This window comes from Bombus pyrosoma, linkage group LG10 (assembly GCF_014825855.1).
Source record: "Bombus pyrosoma isolate SC7728 linkage group LG10, ASM1482585v1, whole genome shotgun sequence".
Classification (NCBI taxonomy): Eukaryota; Metazoa; Arthropoda; class Insecta; order Hymenoptera; family Apidae; genus Bombus; species Bombus pyrosoma.
The window spans coordinates 8,855,544-8,879,912 of NC_057779.1; the positions used below are offsets into that span (position 1 = coordinate 8,855,544).

At 44.2% G+C, this 24,369-nt stretch overlaps 2 protein-coding genes across 4 annotated transcripts in view; one reads left to right on the top strand and one right to left on the bottom strand.

Annotated features, from left to right (window-relative positions):
* The first annotated feature begins 605 nt into the window (after window positions 1-605).
* Window positions 606-6,964, top strand: LOC122572017 (cryptochrome-1-like). The gene is made up of 12 exons (XM_043736509.1): window positions 606-923; window positions 1,773-1,940; window positions 2,382-3,848; window positions 3,910-4,161; window positions 4,389-4,573; window positions 4,710-4,939; window positions 5,042-5,209; window positions 5,291-5,431; window positions 5,646-5,797; window positions 5,946-6,148; window positions 6,240-6,266; window positions 6,439-6,964. Exons 3-12 carry the CDS (start codon window positions 3,637-3,639, stop codon window positions 6,591-6,593), a joined length of 1,725 nt encoding a protein of 574 aa, XP_043592444.1. The 5' UTR covers window positions 606-923; window positions 1,773-1,940; window positions 2,382-3,636; the 3' UTR covers window positions 6,594-6,964.
* A 620-nt stretch (window positions 6,965-7,584) lies between these two features.
* The window catches only part of LOC122572006, a 31,658-nt gene continuing 14,873 nt past the window's right edge, over window positions 7,585-24,369 (bottom strand). Inside the window, exons 2-5 of one of the 3 annotated variants that reach the window (XR_006318334.1) lie at window positions 19,848-20,067; window positions 19,381-19,593; window positions 12,118-19,093; window positions 7,585-12,049 (exon numbers count right to left, since the gene is read on the bottom strand). Coding sequence is in view for 1 of the 3 variants with exons in the window: in XM_043736452.1 (XP_043592387.1) it covers window positions 17,898-19,093; window positions 19,381-19,593; window positions 19,848-20,067 (1,629 nt within the window). In the remaining 2 variants the exon portion in view is untranslated. Of the gene's footprint in view, window positions 19,094-19,380; window positions 19,594-19,847; window positions 20,068-24,369 lie in introns of all 3 variants that reach the window. The other 2 variants (XR_006318335.1, XM_043736452.1) reach the window with 2 other exon arrangements.

Genomic DNA, 24,369 nt, shown 5'->3' on the forward strand with positions numbered 1-24,369 from the left:
AATAGTTGTTGTAAAGTAGAGATCATTTTGTAAATGTGTTTACAGACCGGAGTAAGAATTTTTGATTAGGTTTGATATTAAAGTCTATGAAATTTTCGCATGAAATCAGTCGATAATAGTCGATACAGAGTGGAGTAAAAAAGAACAATTGCAGCATCTTTCAGTAATCCTTGCATCGGTTGTATGAAATAACAAAATAATAAGACGATGCACTTTCTCCGCGAAAAGTGTTAATTAAGTGCAATAATATCGATTGATTAAATGAAAAAAAAGCGGTATCTACCTATTCAGAGCATGACAGAACGAATGATGAGCAGAATGTACGAATGCTAAAATAAAAGAAGAAAAGAAACAGTAAGAGGAAAGGAAAAAGGAAATAATAAGCGGTATATACATACATAGAAGAGGCGTATAGAACCACGGCGGGTGCAACGTGACCGATGGACCACGTGATCGAGTTGGCCAATTGCAAGGTACGCGGGGACGCTGTCACGTTGCATTCGGCGTGGCTCCGCGTCCCCTTGCTCTTACAGCATATCTCTCCTTCTCTATGTCTACTGGACAAGTTGTACGTTGTACGTTGGCATATGCGAGCAACTGTTTCTTGTGCGCGTTTCGCATCCATGTTCGTTCGTTCGTTCGTTGCAAATTACTTTTACGTCCGTTCTCCCGGAAACCTGGAAAAATTCCATTATCCGAAACAAGTATCGAATTTCACCGGTCGCAACAATCGCTGCCGATCTTGCCAATGAGTTACTATTATCTTTGCATGATCATTCAATCATCTAGACGCGTGGAATATTAAACCGAATGTGTATGCTGTTTTTTCTAGTTCTGATAAGTTTGTCCAGTGCGTCGTTCAAATAACGTTCAGCAATATCGCGAATTCGGATACATTAAAATGTCCGCGCATCCACACGATTGTAAGTGTTCGTTCGTAAATGCACGTTATACGTTTTGTTTCCCAATGTATTTCACCTTCGCTCCCTTGCTAATTCCGGTTATCGCAACGCAATCTTCTGTTGCTAGTAGTGACATTCTTAACCAAACATCTTTATCTTGTATCATCTTAAAGTTTTAAAACGTGTCTCTCCTGCTTTTCATCGATCATCTAACGATTTCTTGTCGATTGATACAATATTCATTCTATAATTGGATGATCGATATTTACAAGTAAACATCAATCGCAGATAAGCACATGCAGCTTTTGTCTTATCAAATCAATCTTTGCTGCGGCGATTTATCAAATTGCTGTACTTGTTTATTTGCATTTGTTTCACTTTTGTTTTATGGATATACGTAACGCATACAGCCATTATAGAACGTAAAATTTTCTCTTCGATCGAATGAATCGCATAACATTAAATGAAACAATACATATTGAGAAGCAAGTATCGTTATGCCGCGTCCTTTTTTATCGACAGAACCTCAACTTCACGACTATGTGCAGAGATTTATAATATTTGCGTCACATTTCACAAGCCATTGAGAGAGAGCGATTATAGCAATAGCATATAGGGAAAAATATAAATTGCAAAATATTATCGAAATTATTTAGCGTCCAAATGAATTTTACTTAATTAATTAAATTTAAACGATTTTAATTGTACAAGGATTTTATAAAGGGATCTTATAAAAAGACTAGAAAATTAAACATTATTCTTAGAAGAGTTATAACTTTGGATTTAAGAGAGTAATTTTGAAGTCAGAAAGCTCGATCGCCTCGTAAATATGCCATTCGATATTGCTGATGCTGTTGGTTCTTATCGTAGTAGATCAAGTTGAAGACCTATCGTTGAAGGTGTGTGCTGTGACAATTTGCACGTTAAACGAAGGATGCCGGTAATCAATCGATCACCGAAATCAATTTCAAGGAGAATAGACAGTGGCTGCGAAAGAGACTAAGCTCCGTCCACGGAACTTCACGTTCCGAGAAACAGGTATTACAATCATATAATTATATAATACTCGTCTATATTCGGGCATGACGGGGAATGCTAGTTACGTGAATCGACCTGGAATTAATTCACAGAAAGAAAAACCTAGTACTACAGTACATATATTATTTGTTATATGTCGTATCGTTGATAGATTTTATTTCACAATTTTTATTCATATTTAGTTCTAATGTTTTTACGGATTTGTTTATAAATAGGAATAACTAGAAGGAAGGAAATAATAGAGGGATATAATACTTCTGTGATTTTGACTGTTCGGGTTCTGGTTGATCCAATCGTAATCGATAAAAGTTGCAGTAGCTAGCCACAGTGCGATAAATTTCCAATTTGTATCTTGATGCCTGTCGCCATTCATCAAAATAACACGTAACTCGTTAGTGTTTGCGTACGCGTTAATCGTCACTCTTCTTTTCTGGTACGAAGGTTTAAGAAGACGATTGACACGGCTGAACGGAACTTAACAGAGGGTATTTACATTCGCGCAGATATTTCTAAATGTTACGAGTGTGACATAATAACACGGCAACGATAAACCGAACGCCTGTTACTATCGATTCCCCTCCCTGCGTACTACAGTAGAGTCGACCGTGATACGTCATACGTCAGTTAGCGCGTAACGTGCACCACAGTAGAAATGTCGGAAATGTGTCAGACGTAGAAATTAGGCGACGCATGATATACCGATGCACGGGTTCCTGGATTCACTGCTCTCTCTTTCTTTTTCATTGTTCTTTGGGGGTGTATGCGAAGCTCGTATCGGACTAAATCGCAATGATCAAGACCTACCGCTGCAAGAATGTTTTATAAGATTATAATGCGAAGTAAAAAAAATTTCCAGACAATATACCCCGATATCGCCTACCGTGCTTTCTTCCTCTACCTTCTCTCCTGGGATCGCTCTGTTTAAAGAACTTCTACATAATAGCTACTTCTAGCTACTATTAAATGATCGAATGATGCTGAAAGACAAATAAGATTAAGAAACGCTGGAGACGCAGCAAAAAACAAAAGAAAGGACCAATTGGAGAAGATAAGGAAAAGCCAAACCTATAGAAACTACGAAGAGAATAGATAGTGGCGCGCGATATAAATCGATCACGTTCGAGCGGCAGGAATTCTTCCTTTCTGTAGACAGCAGAAAATCTCAATCGAGAGAATAGTAAATCGATCGATCTTACTCTCGACCTTGATGACGTAAAAACGAGGTGGAATCGATTTGTCAGGATGATGATACTCGAAGACTGAAGATACTGCTCCATCGAGGTGGTTAACTTAAAAATTTACAAAGAAGTGCATCCTTCGGATTATCTCTCTCCTAGGGGAGGAACGACGAAAAAAGGAAAGGAAAGGATAGAGAGGGAAAAGGAACGAAGGGGGGCAAGAAAATAAATAAAAAAAAAAGTTAAAGAATGTTGCGTCTGTGTTCGTATGCGTATATGTATGTGCGTGTGCGCGCGCCCGCATCTGTATGTACGCGCGAGTGTGTGTGCACTCTGTTCCTGTGAAACAGTGACAAGAACACACAGGGGCAGATACGAAGAGCAGAGGTAGAGCTGTTTAGTTGTTTAAAAATGTGCTGCTTGTTTAATAGAACACCGCTGTTATTACCGAAAATTTGAAAAGATCGAGAGGAGAAAAGAGGAATTTGAAGAAAATCGACCTAGCAAGAAGAGGGAAAATGACGGGTAGTCGTAGCAGCGAAATAAATCCGGATGTGACGGTGCGTGGTGAGGGTGGAAAGCATACGGTTCATTGGTTTCGCAAAGGTCTCAGGCTTCACGATAATCCTTCGCTGAGGGAAGGTCTTACCGGAGCCACTACGTTTCGTTGCGTATTCGTTTTGGATCCGTGGTTCGCCGGAAGTACCAACGTTGGCATCAATAAATGGAGGTGAGTACGCGAGTTAACGTTTAACAAATACAATTTGCTTTACAATTCGGTTTTTCCACAGGTTCTTGCTACAGTGTTTGGAAGATCTCGACTGCTCCTTGAGAAAATTGAACTCCAGACTATTCGTGATAAGAGGTCAACCGGCGGACGCTCTGCCGAAATTGTTCAAGGAATGGGGCACCACGAATTTGACCTTCGAGGAAGATCCAGAGCCATTCGGACGCGTCCGAGACCACAACATTTCGGCACTCTGCAAGGAGCTTGGTATCTCGGTCGTCCAAAAGGTCTCGCATACTCTTTACAAGTTGGACGAGTGAGTCGAAACACTTTCATTCGATCAACCTTCCATTCTTAAATTCTCTTCTCTTCCCTAGCCGGTTATCGGTCGTCGATAGACGTCACGAAGCTATCCTCTAGTCCTCCCAGTGGTATAATGTTTTTTCTGCTCCAATAATATTTATAAATTTCGTGGTAATATTCTTTCCCCGTGTATGTCACGATGTCAGCAAGCATCGACGATCGTGCCCTTTCGCGTTTCAGGATCATCGAGAGGAACGGAGGGAAGCCACCGTTGACTTATCATCAATTTCAAAATGTGGTTGCCAGTATGGATCCTCCAGAACCATCGGTGCCGACTGTCACTTCTGCTTGTATAGGTTCGGCCTACACCCCTCTGAAAGAGGATCACGATGATCATTACGGTGTTCCAACGCTCGAAGAACTTGGTAAATTTACGTGTTTGTTTATCGCGTATTTGTTTCGAGTGATTCGACGGCGATGTCGTTCTCGTAAGTCGGCTATGTAGAGGGAACTGGATCAAGAATTTCGTTGTAAGGAGTTAGTTATCCTAATGATTGACAGGCTTCGACACGGAGGGTCTTCTTCCGCCTGTATGGGTTGGAGGCGAAAGCGAGGCTCTGGCACGGTTGGAGCGTCATCTAGAAAGGAAGGCCTGGGTGGCTAGTTTCGGGAGACCGAAAATGACTCCGCAATCATTGTTGCCCAGTCAAACCGGCCTTTCGCCTTATTTACGATTCGGATGCTTGAGTACCCGGCTATTCTATTATCAGCTCACTGATCTCTATAAGAAGGTAAGGTAACATTATCTATTTAATCGACGTGGATCGCAACTGCTGCGACTATGAATTATAAATTAGTCACGAATTATCGGCATTTGTATTGATGTTTTATAGATAAAGAAAGCCGTACCACCGCTTTCGTTGCACGGGCAACTTTTATGGCGCGAATTTTTTTACTGCGCTGCTACGAAGAACCCAAATTTCGATCGGATGCAGGGTAATCCAATTTGCGTGCAAATCCCTTGGGACAAGAATGTCGAAGCACTTGCCAAGTGGGCAAACGTGAGTGAATTCGTTTCTAGACAAATCGTCCGTTATCTGTTGAGTTTTCATAAAAAATCGTAAAAGACGTTTGTCGGATAGGGCCAAACGGGATTTCCCTGGATCGATGCGATCATGACACAACTAAGAGAAGAAGGCTGGATACATCACTTGGCTAGACACGCGGTCGCCTGTTTCTTAACCAGAGGCGACCTTTGGATCTCCTGGGAAGAAGGAATGAAGGTAAAATGCCACTTGTTATACATTGACATTTCGACTAGCATTCAAAAGGATTGACTATAGCGTACTTTGCTGTCTTGCGATATCACAAAACTACTTAAGTCCGTTTTGTTCGACGTTTGTCCCATTAGTTTCATCTCTGTCGATCATCTTTCTTGCCATATTGGTTAGCAGTTCGTTTAGTGAGATACAAAGTTAATCGAAATTTTTGTCAAAGGTGTTCGACGAGTTGTTGCTGGATGCTGATTGGTCGGTGAACGCGGGAATGTGGATGTGGTTATCGTGCAGTTCTTTCTTCCAACAATTCTTCCACTGCTATTGCCCGGTGAGATTCGGCAGAAAAGCTGATCCGAATGGCGATTACATTAGGTAACTTAAATTTGCTCCTGAACGAGGTTTCTTAAGCATTAGAGTTTCAAGCGTGATTTTGACTTTTGACATCTCGTAATCTATACTACACGATACCGGATGACTTCGTCTCGTGATTTGTTTTCTTTTGTATTCTATTTTGATACAGGCGATACTTGCCGATTTTGAAAAATTTTCCTACGAGATATATTCACGAACCGTGGAATGCACCACTCAGCGTGCAACGTGCAGCCAAATGTATTATTGGTAAGGACTATTCATTGCCGATGGTGAATCACAGCAAGAGCTCCAGGATCAACATCGAGAGAATGAAGCAAGTCTATCAGCAATTAAACAAATATCGTGGAAACGGTGTGTTCTCGACTCGCTCTTTAGCAGGATCTTAAATGTTTGGCATTTAAAGTGCGAAAATATTGTTCCTATTTTTTCTTTATGGTTACAGGCGCCTCCCTTAAAGGAGAAACAGTTGGTAAGTCATTTATACCATTCATTTTCACCTTCTTTATCGTTCAATTTACTCAGAAGTATGAACTCTTAAGGTATAAGCTATAAGGTATATCTCTTAAAAGGAAAATATATTCTATATATCATCTTCCTTGTGTACACACAACAAATATATAACAAATAGTTTTTTCGACAAGGTTTATTGAACGCACTGCCACCTCCATCGGTAAAAGAGAACGAGGAAGAAAAGAAGAAGACGAAGCAATCTCCGCCTCCCCCGGAGAATCAATCCAAGATGGAAGCTCTTACCAAGACAACGCAACATCAGCAACAGCACCATCAACATCAATAACGACGACTACGCTGACGTCATCGAAGCAATTAGGCGATAACCCGAAGAAACGAAATTTTAATTATTTCCTATTTCTACTTAATTCACACTTATTTATTTGCCGTCATTACGTCGATGCTGGAATCATCTTAATTGTAATTCATTGTAACGCGTATAATCGTTAATAGTTTGAAAAAGCTATTTGCAGCGAAAGCAAAGCCATCCATCGTGTCTGTTCAAATGATCGTTTGTATTTAGAAGTATGTTTCGTAATAAGAAATGTAAAACTTGAACGTTATGGCAGAAAAATGACGATGAGACGAATTTTATAATTCCAATCGTTGTACATAATACATTCATTATACGTCGTAAATAAAAATTTTTCATGCAAACTTGCTTCATAATAATTGCTTCTGATTGTGCCACTCTTTTTTTCTATACATTAAACTAAAACCATCGTATACGTTAGCTACAATTTATCGTACAAGGAACGATATCCTACTTACCGCACATAAAGTTTCATCGTTACTTACTAGGCGGGAAAAGGTGATAAAGGAAATGAAAAGAAACTAAAAAATGAAACAAACAATATGTCGACCAGTAACATGATCAAATGGGGAGAATTCGTTAAAAAAATATGCACAAGCGTTACTCTGAACACCAACAATTTACTCGTTTCGAACATTTATCCCTCAAGGTATGCTCTTTGATAGGGACAAGTGTTGAGAAAGGAGTTTAGTATTGCCGAGCCTGAACCTTGATGAGACGAAGACTCGACGAGGTATCTAATTGACGTATTTTTTGTTTTCGATCGAATCGCAGACCGATTCGTTTAGAAAGTAGAGAATCGCGTTTCTTACCTAATAATCCTTAACACGGCACAACGAATCGTTCTCTTTTCGCTTATAACTTTCGTCGTTGCTAAAGCCGTTTACATCACTGCAATGTGCGCGTATGTGTATTTGTACTCATGCCGATCGTTCGCACGGCATCGTGCCAGGAATAATTTACATTACTGGGATCATTTTTTTATTTTTTCATGTCAACAAATGATATATTTTTAGTGCCTATAGTACTTATAGTTTTACAGTACATTTCTCGTTAGATTTAAACAATTACAAATGAACATTCTTCAACACTCAAAGACGGAACTCTAATATTTCTCTTTTGCAAAGTTCCTTTCTCTCTGCTGCTCGCACGCCCATACATACGCATATGCATACCACGCGCACGATCTTCTCTCACTTACATTCGTATTTACCTCATCTTCCTCTCTTTTCTTTCTTTTGTTCCTTCGTTCGCGCGTTCGCTCTTAAATTACAGATTTATTCATCTTATAGAGCTGTTAGTTCTTCGTTTTGCGCATTTCTTGTATATTTTTATAAATGCTTATATGTCTCGTAGTATATTCCCCGTGCAGCACAAGAATCAGAAACTTGCAAATTTCTATGACCACGTTAATAAGTCTCCAAAATGCGTAGCGTTGCCCAGGATCGGTTATTATCAGGATAACGCGTTTTTTCCCTATATATATAGTATATATATAGCATATATATAGTGTATATATATAGTATATATATAGATACGTTTCTTAACGCCGGTTTTTTCTTTCCTGTGATCTACAAAGCAGCGATTTGGCTGCTTACTCTGTTTCCTATTGACATTCGATTAGAAATAAAAACGTAGCTTCGCATTTGAAAGTCGAGTTTTGGAAGTTTGAGCAACCGACGAACAAGCAATGATTTGTTGCGAGAATTGCTAGGTAGTAAACGAAGAGATCGAAGAAAGAAAGAAAAGGCGATAAAGATTACGAAAGGAAGCTTCGTGATCTCGTTTCGCTCATGGACTAAAACGGCAGCTTTAATTTTCCCGTTACCCGTGCACTTGTATTTTCGATGCAACTTTCTCTCTTTTTATTCCTCATACACGCACGCACATTCACCCGCACGTACATTTCAAGATCGTATGTTATCGCCAAGGAAGGGCTATACACCAAAGTGAAAGTCCTTCCCAGATAAAGATTTGTCTTCGTTTCACGAAAGGAATAGAAATCTGCACGATTTTCTCACTGGTATAAAGCAACGCTGCACTAGCAAATGTAAACGAACGTCGAGGTTTCGCCAACAACGTTCTTTCTACGTGGAGAGAACAAACTTTAAGAGAGTCAGTCGATAAATCAGAGGTTAGAGATATCGCTTTGATCGTATCGCCGAATTCGATGAGTCGACGATCTTTGAGCTGTTATCGTGCGAGGAAAATGGCGTCGATACATTTTAACATTTCGTCGTAAAATAATCGGAGAAACGAAGATTTAGGAAAAATTCCATTAGACTTTACAAAAGAAAGTTGATCGAATCTCGATTTTTGTGCGCGTCTTTGAATGGTACAGTCCAACGTGGCACGTGTTCGCGTGCACGAATGTATAGTGTGTAGGTCACGTGTACGGGGAAGCTATTACCAGTAGTAGACTCTAGAAACTAGATCAAATCAATAACCTAATTAGTTAACGGATAATTGATCGCATTTCAATGGTCGCTGTATCGTGGGGCAAATATTTGAAAAAGGACGTTGCAATCCGATATCTTGAGATCTCGGGGTAAATTATCGTGTTAGGCTGATGAATGGGCTCGAAACAACCATATTTTTGATAATTAAATCGTATCGCATACATGGTATACGTGTACGTGTACGTGCACTTGCACGTGATTTTCATGGTACGTAGGTGGCCGTACAACGATCGCGAATACCGAAAATAGGCAAATATACTCAAAGATGTTTGTTTCTCGGTTTGCGCCGAGTCGTCGTTTCAGAGGTTATGTCGACTATCACGATTTCATAGATTCGCTTTATTTCCGCGACGCATTTTGAAGAAACACACGCCAGATCGAATATACATGCACAAGTCCATGCATGCACGGCCATTTGCGCCCGCAATTTGTCTAATTCTTTCTATTTCTTCCTTCGCTTCGAGAATACATTCGATTCTTATCCATCGTTGAATTTCACGTTGCTTCCTTTTCCCCTTCGCCAAATTCTTTTCTTTTCCCACTTTTTCATTTACACACACTCTCTCAAACGTACTTTCTCACACACACATTTATCTCACATTTTCATTCTTCTTCACTTTTGTCTGTTAGTCACTCTTTCGTTCGTTTAACTTGGCTCCAACGTAAGTACGCGTTATTGAAGTAGACTTCGATAATTATTTTCGGAATTAAATGTAATCCACTTTTCGGTACAATTAGTGCGGTTAACTAATCTATACTATTAACTATGTTCACAATGATCGCTACAATTACTCATAGTTCATAGTATAAATGTCGACAGCTTACGATACGTACGCTACGCTAACATCGGATTTAAAGTGGTAGTTTTGAGTGCGACACGCTATCGGAAATCTCATTTTCCTCCATCGAACATGTCGTCCGTTCGACGATTCTCTCCTCTGGTACCGTGGCCGATACGCGCATCCACGATCGGCGCGCGTCCTGTTTTCCTCTCTTTCCTTCGCTTCGTTTCATTTCATTTCATTTCATTTCATTTCATTTCGTTTCGTTTCATTTTGTTGTTTTCGTAAGGCAAGAGCAGAAAACAAAGTCAAAGAGTAAGACAAAGAATTTCGCGAGTACCGATACTCGTATAATAAAAGCGACGCGTTTTTCTCACCGTTTCCTCCTTTTCCTTTTCTCTTTCCGTGTTTGCCCTTCCTTTTCCATTTTCCTCCTTCCTCTCCCTCTCTTTTTTTTTTTTTAATCACCGATCTCCTCTGTCTTCCATCTCGCTTCCCGCCCTTTCGTATTCTCTATCTTCGTATGCGACAAGCGACGTTTAATAATCCTACATAAAACTATGCGTTAATACGCCTATTTAATTGCGGGCACGAGGGGTTAAGTATATATTTACGTTACGCGCTTAAATACAACTGCTAATTAGTTTTACAATACGTTCAACATTTTTGTCCTCCTGATTTCTCTAAGTACCGTTATCTTTTTCTTTTTTTTTTTGGTTAACAACAACAGACTTACTTAACTCTAATTATGTTTCTGGTTTGTTACTTTCTAAGGCCTTGTTTCTAGCACAAATCCTGCTGTCGCTAAGGCAGTGGCTCTTTTAACTTTCTCTCTCCCTCTCTCTCTCTCTCTCTCTCTCTCTCTCTCATATTTTTCGTTCGCTCTTGCATGCACGCATTCATACTTGTATACGCACGTACTTGATTTTTTTATATAATTCGTTCGTTTCGCAATAAATTGTGACAGACTTCCGGTCGATCGAAGGTCGCGAAAACGATCGAGTTCTTTTCAAAGAAATGCCAGGCTAAACGACCGAAACCTGAGGCCGGATTTTTTTTCGGAGGGGGAGGGCGTGGGGGATTTATCCGCAAAGAACGTGGATTGTGAATCGCTTACATTTCAAACTTATTTCGTGTGAAGAAAGCAGTTGAGTGGGCAAACGAGCGAGCAAGAGAGAGAGGGTTGGGGGGGGGGGGAAGCAGCAAATGACAAAATTAGCAAAAAAATCATTGGAAGATTCTCGACGACACGAGAAGAAATTCGTTCAGATTTGTTCTGGAACGAAAAAAGGAAAAGACGCTTCCGATGTGCTTGTTTCGGCCGTGAAATTTACGTCGACTAGATCGGAAGTTGCGCAACGAGATGTTTTCCGAACAAATCGGTAGTTTAATTCGTCGTCGTACTTTCGTACCGGTGGGTCGTCTCGGTTAAACTTTATTTCATAGGCGGTCGTAGGTATAAGTTGCGTTAACAAGAGAAACGATAATCGAAGGAAGAAAAAGAAAAAGGAAAAAAAGAAGAAACGGGCAAACGTTCCCGGTTACGAAACCACCACGACTGTGACTACGTAAACGTCGACGTCGACGTCGACGTCGACAGGCTGCTGGCCTGTTTTATGCAAACGCTCTATGTTGGGAGACTTGCGAAATCAATACGTAGTCTGCACCTCTTGCCTCTCTCCCTCTGTCACGCACACATTGTATGCACGTACACGCACACGTACACACACCCACGTGTTCTATCCCTTCACCGTTACAACCCTATTTCTTCGACACTCTCTTGCTTCAACTTTTTCTCTCGCTAATTTTATGTGGCAGTACTCTCAGTCTCTCTCTCTCTCTCTCTCTTTCTCTCTCTCACCTTTTTTCATCTTATCATCGTGTCCATGGTTGGCCTCCTCGTTGAAACTCGAGCACCGCTCAAACTAGTCCTCACCCAAAACTTCTCTCTCGACGGCTGATAGCCAGCTGTTGTCCATCTCCTTTTTCTTTTTCTTCGTGTTCTACAATTCGGATGCACGCGAAGCGCCACCGTACACCTGCCCTTTCACGTCACGTTATTCTCGATTTCTTTAATTTAAAGCGTTAACAGCGTGGAAGGCTGAAGAAGAAGAAGAAGAAGAAGAAGAAGAAGAAGAAGAAAAAGAAGAGAAGCAACACTGCGAATGATCGAAATATTTCTGTAAAACTAGCGAATTTGCGGTATTAGCTAAATGTCTCTCATTGACGATCGAACGATCGAACGAGTGTTTTTACCTTGATCCTGATACCATGGGTCAGCATTGTGCGATTTTCCGACTGTCCTTTGCTTGTTTTTTGATCTTTGGTCTTGTCGTGCGATATGCTTTTTTTTCTTTTTACTAAGACAGACGATAGACAGACAGACAGAGAGAAACGAAGGAGAAGACGAACGATAGGATACGATAAGAAACAGAGGAAGAGGAAAATTTTCAACGAATTTGTTAGGAGGATCGCACAGTGATAGAGGGAATTTCTTAATTATTTTACGAACAACTTGCTGGAGTCGGATGGGTACGGATTCCTGGGACCGCGGTCGTTGTCGCGGTCTCGTCGTCGGTCTCGCGAGGTGACGCGGACAAAACGAAAAGAAGGTGAAAGAAGAAGGAAAGAGGAGAATGATAAAACGGGAGTGAAAAAGGTCGGAATGAATTTTCAGTAACAGTCGTAAAAATGTGGAAGATCAAAGGAATGGTCTAGCTTGAAGCACAGGCCTTTTACCTCTGTAACGATATTATCGTGCTTGCACCCATTCGCACCTTATTATTTTCCCTTTGTAGGTGAAAACAATATTCGCGTGCAGCGTCCGCGTGACGTTCGCGAGAAACGAATTTCCCCTTGAAACAGAAGATGACGGATTCGTTGAGAAATCCGCGTGTACGAGCTCGACAGCGAAGGTTCACTGGTTTTAAGAAACGAGTAGTTTCTCGCAAGGAAGCGCGTTAGGCGCGTTAGCACCGCGATATCGCGAATGGACGTGACGGTTGTTATCGATTCGCGATTGAGAATTCCAAACAAGAGACAGAATCGCCGTTCATCGATTGCTTCTTTTCGAGCGCGAATAGCGGAAAAAAAGAGGGAGGAGATGGACAAAAGAGGAAGCACCGTAGAGAACTCCTCGGATTCGAGCGGAGTTTCGGATCGATCGGAACGTAAATGCGACCGCGTCTCTAAAGACTCTTTAGAAACGAGAACATCGAAAGAACGTTCGAAACGCAGCTGAGCTTTGGTCAGTGAACGCGGATATACGCTGTTAGGAAAGGATTTCGTGTACTTGCCACGATGCTTCCTTACCCATTCTTCCTATCGCCACGCACTTGCTTTCGCTGCTTCTTAGTATAATCTATAAAAAAATTATATCGGAATCAACGATGCGAAAATATTCTTATTACTCCGTCGATTTTTCCCTTCGTTAATGGTCCAAGAACATTGCTTATCATTTTCTAAACGAACGAACGAACGAACGAACGAACGAGCAAGACGCGATCTACGAGAACGATAAAGTTGGCGAGCAAATATTTCGGCGTTGGTACCGATTTATGGTTTATCGTTTCTCGAAGATGCGAAACGCGGTTGATAGAGAGAAGTAATATCGACCGGAAGTCGATCGACGAGGCATGATCGACAAGAAAATTGAGACGAGTCGAACCGATAGAAAGAGAAGAGACGAAATAACGAAAAGAGCGAAGCTCGCGAGTGTAGATCTACGAGAGACGGATAAATTTTAACGCGTTAATCGTGGTTCCGGCAAATTCCTGAAACGTTTATCGTTAAAATCCTACGTTAGATTAGTCTGTTTCAGAGATCGTCGCTTTCCAAGTAAGATAGATCGTGCGCGAATTAAAATCCAGCCAGCCTGACGATTAACGCGTTAACGTAATACGTGCGTCTTCCTTTAAAATCGATTTATCCGTCTTGGTTACGTTTACGTTCAAGCGCGTACGCGTAGGTGCGCGCGTATTTACGAATCGATAGAGCGTAATTGCGCGTACCTCGCGCACCCGTCACCGACGAGTCACGCGCGTTTACGATTCAATGGTTCGTGGTTCGTGTCAGGCTGAACCATTCTTACAACCAATGTCTCTTCGCCGAAACTAATCTGGCCTAGATGGCGTCCGCCTAGGAAGAAAGAACAGATCACTTATGGCGCTGGCTATCGCTTTGCGTTCCTCTCGGCCATTTCAACTTTTCTTCTGCACTCGTCATCGTTCGTACGTACGGAGTGTGTACGCACGGAGACGGCTGCGCGTACACCCGTGTCTCTTAACCATCCAACACGGACGAACTTTCTTTCACGTTGTTGTTTTCTTTCTTCTCTTTTTCGTTTTTTCTTTTTCTTTTTTTTTTCTTATTCCCGTCTTTCACTCAGGCACAACGTCACGGCGATCGTATTCGACAGAATTGCCATTTCAACGCGTTTCAAGTTATTGCTCCGGTTACCGTTTGACGGATTCGTCTGTCGTTTAAGCGAAAAAATGTAATTCGTGTAATTGCGTTCGCGTATTGTGCGTTTCATCCTCTCGCTCCTCACCGGAAATTAATCGCCTTAAAGTCTACACCGCGTCTACTAGCAGCCTTCCCCTCTCCGTTCACCGTCATTTCGTCGATGTTCGATCGTTATGGGCCATACGCTTCCCTTTTCGCATACTCCGCTATACATATCATTTCTTTTTTTCTTTTTCTTTTCCACTGTTTCGTTCAACCGCAAAAATTGCACGGAAAGCAGTCGCGGATAGCCAGACTCTCACTAGTTATTTATCGCTCTCGGCACACGCATACGTCGTATCGCTAGTATTTTTCTTTGTCTCTCGCTAGTTCCCATACATACACGAACAGGTGTATATATGTTTAAATGTGTGCGCATACATGGACGTTCACATGTGCGTTTACACACCCACACAACGTACATACATATGTATACACGTAAACTTTACATATATACATATACATGTAAATACATATATTTACATATAGTCGAACAATCGTGTTTTTAAGACCGTTTCATCTACATGGTTTTATTTCCTCTGTTCTTTCTCTCTCTCTCACTCTCACTCTCACTCTTTCACTCTCTCTCTCTCTCTCCATTGGCAATTCTTTCGCGTAATACCTATTTATATATTTATAATATTTATATGTCTTTTTTCCCGTGCATTGGCCATACCTTTGTTAATTTCGGCTTGCAGTCGTTTTCTTCCTCTCGCACTTTCACTCGTTTCTTCGTCCCTCTTCTCATTCGCGCTGTCTTTCGCACTCTGTCTCTCCTTGTAACACTCATACACAGACTCACCCTCTCTCTCTCTCTCTCTCTCTCTCTGTTTCGCTACTCTCTTCGTTCATCTTATAAATGTACGTTAGTAACAATTATGTATTGGACAATGTTTAACAACGTAATGAATGCACACGCGGGACACAGTGTCTATTCTCCTTATCTCCGCGCATGCATTTCTTATTTCTGTGTACGCTGCACGTATGTATATGCCTGTACCTCTATTACGCGTGTAAGTACGTGTATAAGACATGCTTTTCTTGTGCACGATCTCCTACAATTTTACGACACAACGATGACGACGATTTTTCTCTTCGCTCCGTGCTTGTCTCGCTCTTGCTTTCTTTCTCCGCATAGTGGCACTCGTGGCTTCGTTCGATCACTCTCGCGTCTTCGAGATCCCACGTTTCCAACGCGCGTTCGGATGTTTACATTTCAGCGTGAAATCGTCCGTTAGACGAACGACCCTTCGTCTTTCCACATATACTGTGTCGATTTCACCTGTTTTAAACGATTCACACGCTGAAACGGAACGCGTCCCCTCTGGAAATTCTGTCATGGTGTTGATGGTAACGCTAGCGTGTGAATAATCTTTTTCTCGTGTCTCCATCTACCGCTAAAAGTCCAAGGATAATGAAAAAAGTAATTATTCTTCGGGTAGGTGTCGTTTAATTCTCCTTTAAATAATCGATTTCGTAGACTTTTCTTCTACACACGTGCTATCTCGTAACGTGTAAATATCCTGTGTGTGACGTTCAACGTTTCCGAAAAAAAAAAAAAGAAAAAGAAAAATTCGAAGCCACGTACACTGTGCAGGAAAGAACGTGAAAAACAAAATTTTTTTTCCTTTATACCACTATTTTCATAATATCTCTTTAGAATATTCCTCTATAAAAAATTCATCAGTTTTCTACGTTTTATTTTTTTTGTTTCTTTTTCTAGTCAACGTATGTTCTCTAGCTTCTCTTGTAATTTTTTTTTCTTCTTATTTTCTACTTTTCGTTTACTCTATCGTTTTACTCCTCTCCTCACCTCGCACTTCTTCTCCCTCTTCCTCTCTCCCCCTCGCAATCGTACGCATATACACTCGCGCCCTTCCTCTCTCTCTTTCTCTCTCTCTTCTCTCTTTTAATTTATATCGTTACACGTCTATATTAATGTAATACTTATTTATCGTAATGTCTAAACGAACACATATTTATACCTCGATAACGTCGTGTTTATTTATCTCCGTGTGCTAACCGTTGCCGGTTCTACCGTCGTATAATTCTCTTTTCGTATCGATTCGGCAGTCGAGTTGCCCGAATCTTGATTCGCGCGTTTCGTACATGCTCTCCAATTTTCTGTCTCACGACCGAAGTACTATCTACCTACGTCTTTTTTTTTGTGTTTTTTTTCAATGTCTCGTTAATCGTTAACGGCTTATACGAGAACGTGTACCTGCATCTTCTCGCCTCCAGCGTTCCCGAGACTTTCACCGTTTTCACGCTCTCTCGCATTCGCTACGTTTCTCGCGTCTCCACGTGTATTCGCTCTTCCTCTTTCGTACGCTGTTCTCGCTTCGTTATACCACGGCGCATTCTCCCCTCTACGCTCGCTCTTTCTTGCTGTTTATCTGCTCGCGAAATAACGAACTATCTGTGTGTACGTGCTGGTTCCGTGTGTTCAATGTATATGTGCGCGCGTTCTTTTCGTTAAATTCGAATGCATACGACGCATCGAACGTGTAACAATAACTCGTAATCGTAATCATTCTATCGTTAACGTTAACGTTGCTCCATTGTATTATCCCCACCTTTTATCGTTATCTCGTTATTTAATCGTTATCATTTACTTTATTATCCGTAAACTATTATTTATACATTGTCCCTTGTCACCATTTTATCGTTATCATTATCGTTATCGTTTGTGTATCATCGTTTTCATCATCGTCGCCGTCGTCGTTGTCGTCGTCGTCGTCGTCGTCGTCGTCGTCATCGTCGGCGCCGTCTCCATCGTTATCGTCGAAACGTCGGCGTCATAGTCGTTGCAATTACCGTCGCGGTCACCGTCTCCGTCATTGTCGTCGATATCCTCGTTAACATTTTAATTAATTAATTATTGTTGTGTATTGTTGTTCTTGTTCTTGTTGTTATTGTTGTTGTTGTTGTTGTTGTTATTACTATTATTTTTATTATTACTATTATTACTATTATTATTATTATTATTCTTATGATTATTATCATTAATATTACTATTATTATTATTCTTATGATTATTATTATTAATATTATTATTATTATTATTATTAGCGACAGACGTTACGATTTCATCGTTTTGTTTCACGTCCTTTTGTCCTCACGTGCGAACTTTAGACGTCGACGTGTTTCTTGGCTCTTCGATACCCGGACTCTCCCCATTTCTCCTTTCCCCTATTCTTCCATGTGTACACATTTTCGGAACATTACGTCGCACCGGTTTTCCTCCCGATCCTTCTCATACTCTGTTCCGTTTATTTTTCATCTCCGTACGTACGTACTTTGAACGTTTCGCGTTTTCTTCTCTCCGCTTCCTAACGCTCGTCTGCCACCCTTGCTCGTACGCTCTTTCTCGGATTCCAGTCGTTCCGCGATGCGTGCTTCGCTCGAAGACGTTGGATCTCTCGAGAGTTGAAAATCGAGAAAGGTACGGCCAGATAGGTGCTTCCCGACAGAGCTCTGGATATACCGATAGAAAAGACCTGTGTTTCACGCTTCTGCGTAAACGAACTGCTCTATGGTGGGTCCTTTTTCCTCGAGAATAATTTCAAATGTCGCCTTCCAGCCGAAGAAGATCGAGTCCACTCTTCGGAAACTTCTAAAGCCTCTCTGCTCCGTCTTCTCCTCTTTCTCCTCCTTCTCCTTCTTATTCTTCTTCTTCTTTCTTTCCTTTTTCGATTGGCCGCTTCGTCTCGATCACGCCGGAAACCACGAAAACCATCCTTTCTGCCGAGCGATGTTGCCGTTCCGACAAATCCGCCGTAATGCGTTTCTCGCGATCGCCACCATCGGTGCAACCACCACCACCGCCAGCACCATCGTCGCCATAGGCACTTTACCGTGAACGAATCGACGAGGAAACACTGGATCCAACGCTCGTACAACGAATCACGATACGTCTTTCGTAAATGGAAAAAGGATTCGTTTTTCACGACGGTGGTGGTGGTGGGGATGGTGGTGACGACGGTGGTTGGAAAGGTGACGATGATGGTAGTGGTGATGGCTGTGGCGATGATTGTGGCGGTGGCGGTTGCAACGATACGAGTTAGCGTAGCACCGGTAGTCGAAGGATGACGCGTGTCGACGAATCGACCGAAACGACTTTTTCCACGCGGCCGTCGACGTCGAAATTTCCATAGGACACGACCGCTCGCCGATGATATTCCTCGCCATCTCCACCACCACCAGTACCAGCAGCGATACCACCAGCTTCGGCATCGACGTTCGATCACCAGCCACTTTTCCAGCAACCGGTTCGCACCGTAACGCGCGCCGACGTAGTTGCGGCGAAAGCAACGGTGCAACCAGACCACGATATCTATCAGGCCGCTCGTTTTCTTCGACTTTGATTCGCTACCGCAACGATTACCACGGTGATCGCGATCATCGCTACCCTCGTTGCCATCGAGCGGCACGATCGGCCACAGAAGGATCTTGGCGATCCAGAGGACGGGAATCGTTCGAACGTTGCCGAGGATGCTGGTTAAAACGGAGCATAGCCAGAAGAGTTGCGGAAGGATCGAGGCTGTCGATCGATCGGAGGAGGAAACGCTGGCGATCGAGTCGACACCATCGCCGGTTCCGCACACCAACGTTCCCTGTTGCCGCCCCGTACTCGAAATCGACGCAGCTGCGGAGTAAGTGGACGAGTCGTGTCTCTGTTCGCGCTCCAGGCTGCTGTCCGTGAATCCCGATTCTTCGTATCCTCCACCTGGTCGAAACAAAAAAACGCAGAACCTTTGTCTTACGTCCGATCCAACGTACGATAGGCGACATCTTTCCATCTTTCTACGCGGTAAAGAAACGAACGTACGAACGTACGAAAGTAACGAGGTTCGAGCCATCCGGACGTCTGGCGATATCGCTATTCGTAGCGCGAGGGATCGCGATCCGACTATCGCTGTTCTTGCGCAACGGTTTCGACGCGCTTTCTTTCAACCGGAGAATCGGACCGTCGTAAAGAAATCAGCGTAAAGAAAGACGAGAGAACGTACGTACCTGTGGAAGCCGGTTGAATGGGATTAATTTCGCAACGGGGTGCCGTTGGAGGATCGTGGTTGTTGCCGCGTCTCCGTGGTTCCTTGTCCGTGCAATTGGCGCAAATACCCGATCCCGGCAACTCCTCGGAACACGCATGAAAGCAGCACTCGTTCTCTTCGCTGCTGTGCAATGCCCTCGCGGCTTGCTCTCCGGTCTCGGGGATATTCGGATCTGAAATCATTTCGGTTTACAAGTGCCAGGTCTCGCGCGTTCCTTCGAACCAGCCACGCGTTTCGTCACACGATTATCCGCCTTTCGAAATCGGCTATTTGGTCGGACGACTTTGAAGAGGGTGAACAGGGTGCCAAAAATGCTATTACCCTTGTGCGATGCGGTGCGTGGTTCGATAGAGGACGAGGGACGACAAGCGGTAAGAAGATGGTGGTAAAATACAGGCGGATCGTCATCTACGACCAAAGAGTTACCTCTGCAAAGAAAAGTGGGTTCGCCGGCGTATTGCGTGGGATACGCGGGAGCACGATCACCCGGAAGTAAGTAGGGACAACGTTGCTCCACGGATTGGCAAAAGGACCGACAGGGCCTAAGTCTGCTTCCGGCCCAGTTGTTGGAGCTATTCAAGTCCTGTGGTTCCCCATGAGCAAAGTAAGGCACCAGGGAGCTGCACACCCATTTCCTATACGCTTCCTGCAATCACAAACGATCTGTTTAGTCCGCGTTAGAATGCGGCGGATCGACGAATTCCAGTCGGTCGCTAGAAAGACAAAACACGTTTCCACGATGCGCGACCAAAAAATATGTTGTCGCTCTCTTCTCGTTTCTACGCTCCGTTTTCGGAGTTCTATTTGCGACGATCGGAGGTCACAGCAGGCAATAAGACGGGTCAGTGGCTGACCTACTTTAAATATTACACTTTCTGCGCATCCTCTAAGAGCGCGTTATAATTACGCTCTGGTTGCAGGAAAACCCTTTTATTCGCCACGGCGACTTATCCCCGGCTGTTCTCTCTATCCGTATTCGTTATCCTGCTTCTCGTCTCGTCGTTCCGCTTTATTAAGTATTTCGTGTACACAGCCGAAAGAAGCGCTGCTCGGTATCCCGGTGATACACCTTCTTCCGTAACCTTGGCTCGTGCTTTGCCCGGCAAGTCCAGCTGTACGGCCACCGCCATACGAAAACCAGCGACCCGGAACAAATCTACGAAAAGCAACGACCTCGGCGTAGCTGCTTCTGCCCTGGTTTCTATCGAATCTCCGAATAATCGAGATATCCGTGCGCGATTAATCCTCGGAGATTCGAGTCGCTCGCTTTCGCCGCCAAAATCGACTGATCGGCGGAATCTTACGATCAATCCCTGTCGCGATAAAGTCGCTTTTCCGCCAATTGCTAGTCGCGAAGGAACGCGCGACGCAACCACGCGTCCCAATTGAAAGATATGAATTTCACCGTGGCGAAAGCGGTACGGTCACACGGTACATACGACACGCGCGGTACACGCGTTAACAAGATTTAACGGTCGTTGCATCGTTTTTCATTTGCAACTGTTCGTGCGACCAGAGATACAACGGTGCGTTGGAATTGCATCGTACAGGCAGCAGTCGCGTCTTGCAATTTTTCACTCGTGCCGAGACTCGCGTGACTCGGCTGCCGAATCAAGTTGGCAAGGTATAACACAATACGACATAATGCGAACTATTGGCTTGGCAACTAAGTGATTGCAGACTTTGTCATTAGGTGATATTGACAAAGTCCGCAATCACTTAGTTGCCAATCCAATACGATCGAAACTTGTCGGAGTTGGACTTTTTTCGCGCAAATGCCACCTCTTCCTTTTGTCCTTTTTCTATCGAAAACGAATGATAATTTGAACGGAACGATGTTCCAGGTTAACCGGGATGGCAGTGCTTCCTGAAGAATTCTACGAATCGCAAAGAATCGACTGAGAAACGCGGCGGACGTAATCCGCGAAAACCCTCGACGAGCTAGCGTCTGTCTGGTCCGGAGACGCAGAGTCGTAAACCCAAACTTCCGGCAACGCGACGATATCTTACGGTGCGAGAATCGTAGCTTCGCGTAGATATCGCTGCGTCTTTTCGTCGGAATGGAAAATAGACCGATAGAGCGGTGGAATCGGCGTCGAAGCTGTGGCAAGGACTCCGAGGCTGCGACGGCTTCTTCGATTCGACGAATGTCAAGAACGACGGAAGTTCGCCGCACGGTTAACGAGAAAAGAAAGGGCAAAGATTGCTCGGCAAGAAATGCGAAAGGAATAGCCGAGAACGCTAGGACGGTAGATCGGCGGATAGGTAGCTACACCTGAAGTACGCACTCCAAGTTGGTTGACCCAATTCTCTCCAGCCTCTGTCGAGTATCTACGTTCGAACTAGGCAGATGCGGTACCCTCCCCTCCGGGCTATGTCCTTCCTTTCGTCCCTCTGCCAACCCCGGCTCGTGCTGCTCGTCTTCCACTCGCTCCACCCGCAACCCCGTCCCTCTGTCTCCCATCTCAGCCGTCTCGTCCACCCTGTCCCTTTTCCCGCTTCGTGTCTCGTCGCTCGCCGATCAGTCTTCTCCCACCTTGTGCTCCGTCGAGTCATCCCCCTCGATCGGCCGTCCCTACCCTTCTTTCGCTTACAATTAGATCGCTATAACGAAGCGCAGCTTTCAAACAATACGTCGTTTTCCGATTTCCTTCCGCGGAATTCCTCGACGTCGATGCGTTCGCGGTTACGTGGCGCGACGACGCGAGTCGCAACCCGCGCGGGTACGTTCCGCCTCGTTTCTATCCGATCTTCCCGTCTTCTGTCTTTTTCCCGGTGACTAAATTTCTCTCCTTTTCTTCGTCCCTTCTTTTTTTCTTTCTCCTTTTTCGTCAGATCGACCAGATGGTTCTTAACCCGAATAACGAACGAAACAGCAACCGCGTATAAACGTTTCCGATTCACGGTCGGACTGGAAGGAGAAAGAGGAGCAAAGAAACGGGAAATCGGATATAGTCGGTGGAAATGGTGCGTTTTGTTCGCACGACCATGCACGTTTCGTCGGTCGCGATGGACCGCGTACTTCATTCCTTTTCACCCGGACTAACGTACATCGACGCCGAACCTGCTTTCTTCTCGCTCTACTTTTCTTTCTCCTCGATACGGACTACAGATAGCGCGCAGCCAGAGGTCTACGTGTGTATATCGTACGCGTATCCGTGTGGTCGTATTTTCCGACACGCGGCTGTGTACGCGTGTATGCACATACAGCGCATACAACGACCCGTAATTCCGCCTGTCATTGTTCACCCCGGATCCGTGACATTAATTTTATCCCTCTTTCGGAATACGCCGGAGTGATCCTTTGTCTCGGTCAGGCCGTCGAGATCAAAGACGAGAGGCTTGAAATTAGTAATGCTCTTTGCGCCAACGATTCTTTCTTTTTTCTTTTTTCTAGAAAAAACGCCACCGCGCTGTGTTTCGTTTCGCGTAACTGGGTAATTTAACTAACGATTTCACCGCCGATCCTAGGGATCGGACAGCGTCTCACGGCGAACGAAGCCTCGATCGCGACGGCCGTGACACAACGAGCACGAGGTATCTTCGGCTTGACCTGGCGTGCGTGCTAATTTCCCCGTTGGGAAATTTTCAAACGATGCTCGTGCAACCGGAAACCGTACCCTCGGTTCCGGTGTTTCTCGTTTACGCCGCACTTGGCTCGTGAACGAGCTTTTCGGCCCACGAGTGCCACGAGTGCGCCGGTTTAATTACCTGCGAAAGCGAGCGGAGAAGAAGAAAAGGGAACCGGCGAATGTACAGATCGCACGGGGGCGAATGCACGCAACGAGTAATTCGTGCAAACCTGAAACGTCAACGAGACGTCTGCCTTTCGATCTTCGAAATTCTCACGACGACCAAAGTTGCCGGTGATGGCGGTCCACCGCTGCTGTTCCTGCAACGTTACGAGCGAAATTTTCCTCCGCCTTTTGAACGAAATTAATGGCGAGCCGGTGGCAAAGGGACTCGATCGAATGGGAAACGGAGAACACGCGGCACGGGGGGTGATCCTTGCAATTTTTCGTAGCTGCGATAGCCGAAGTATCGAGAAGCAAAGGGGAGAAAGAAGATTCCGTCAAAGTTCCCCCGATGGAGCTGCAACGCCGTGGTAAATTCTATCGCGAGTCCCGCGGCAAGTTCCTCGGCCGTGTAGAAGCCTCGACGGATCTCTGTCGAATAGCTCGGTGGAATGAAAGAAAGTATTTTTCGCTCTCCAGAGAAACGACGAAAAGACCGCCAGCAGAAAAGACGCGAGAAGAATGAAAAGGAGAAATAAGAGCACCGCTGAAACGCGAGATGCGTCAAGCGATACAACATCGAGGAACAAAGATGCCTATCGCAGATACAGAGAGATGCGACTGTTGTTCGACGTGTTGTGTCGTATACGTCGTGTATCGAGTGACGATGAAGGAAGCAACGAAGGAAGAGAGATAGAGAGAGAGAGAGAGAGAGAGAGAGAGAGAGAGAGAGAGAGAGAGAGAGATGGAAACATGGAAAAGGATGGAACGATGAAAAGGGAGGAAAAAAGAAAAGGGGCCAGAGGGGAAGGGGTAGGGAAGGTTAGAGCAGCTCGAATGGGGTGACGGGGTGTCGGTGGTGGCGCGCGGCGGTGGTTGGCGGTTGCAAAAGCAATGCCCTTAGTCGCGGTGACCTGGTTACCTGGCCCATATCCGTGCTACCGTTCTACCAATGCTACCCCAAATCCTACCCCTCCTCGAGCCAGCTTCCACAGCCTCCTGCTGCACCTTCTGCAGCCTCGTCCCGGTGGTTTTCTCCTCCTCTTACTCTTGTTGGATCCTGCCGTCGCGTGTTCGTCGCTTCCGCGTCGTCCTCGTCCAGATAAGGACGTTTCTCGATCGTGCGTGCCTCTTTCCTGCGTGCTTTCTCTCGTCTGCGTTCTATCGGTGTACGATCAGAGAGAAAACAACGGAAAATGTTGCTTCGTCCGACC

Excerpts from the sequence above, each read along its gene's own strand:
- LOC122572017 (XM_043736509.1), top strand. The coding sequence starts at position 3,637 with ATGACGGGTAGTCGTAGCAGCGAAATAAATCCGGATGTGACGGTGCGT. Across the intron at positions 5,210-5,290 it reads CACTTGCCAAGTGGGCAAAC|GGCCAAACGGGATTTCCCTG; the intron begins GTGAGTGAATTC and ends TTTGTCGGATAG. Across the intron at positions 6,267-6,438 it reads CCTTAAAGGAGAAACAGTTG|GTTTATTGAACGCACTGCCA; the intron begins GTAAGTCATTTA and ends TTTTTCGACAAG.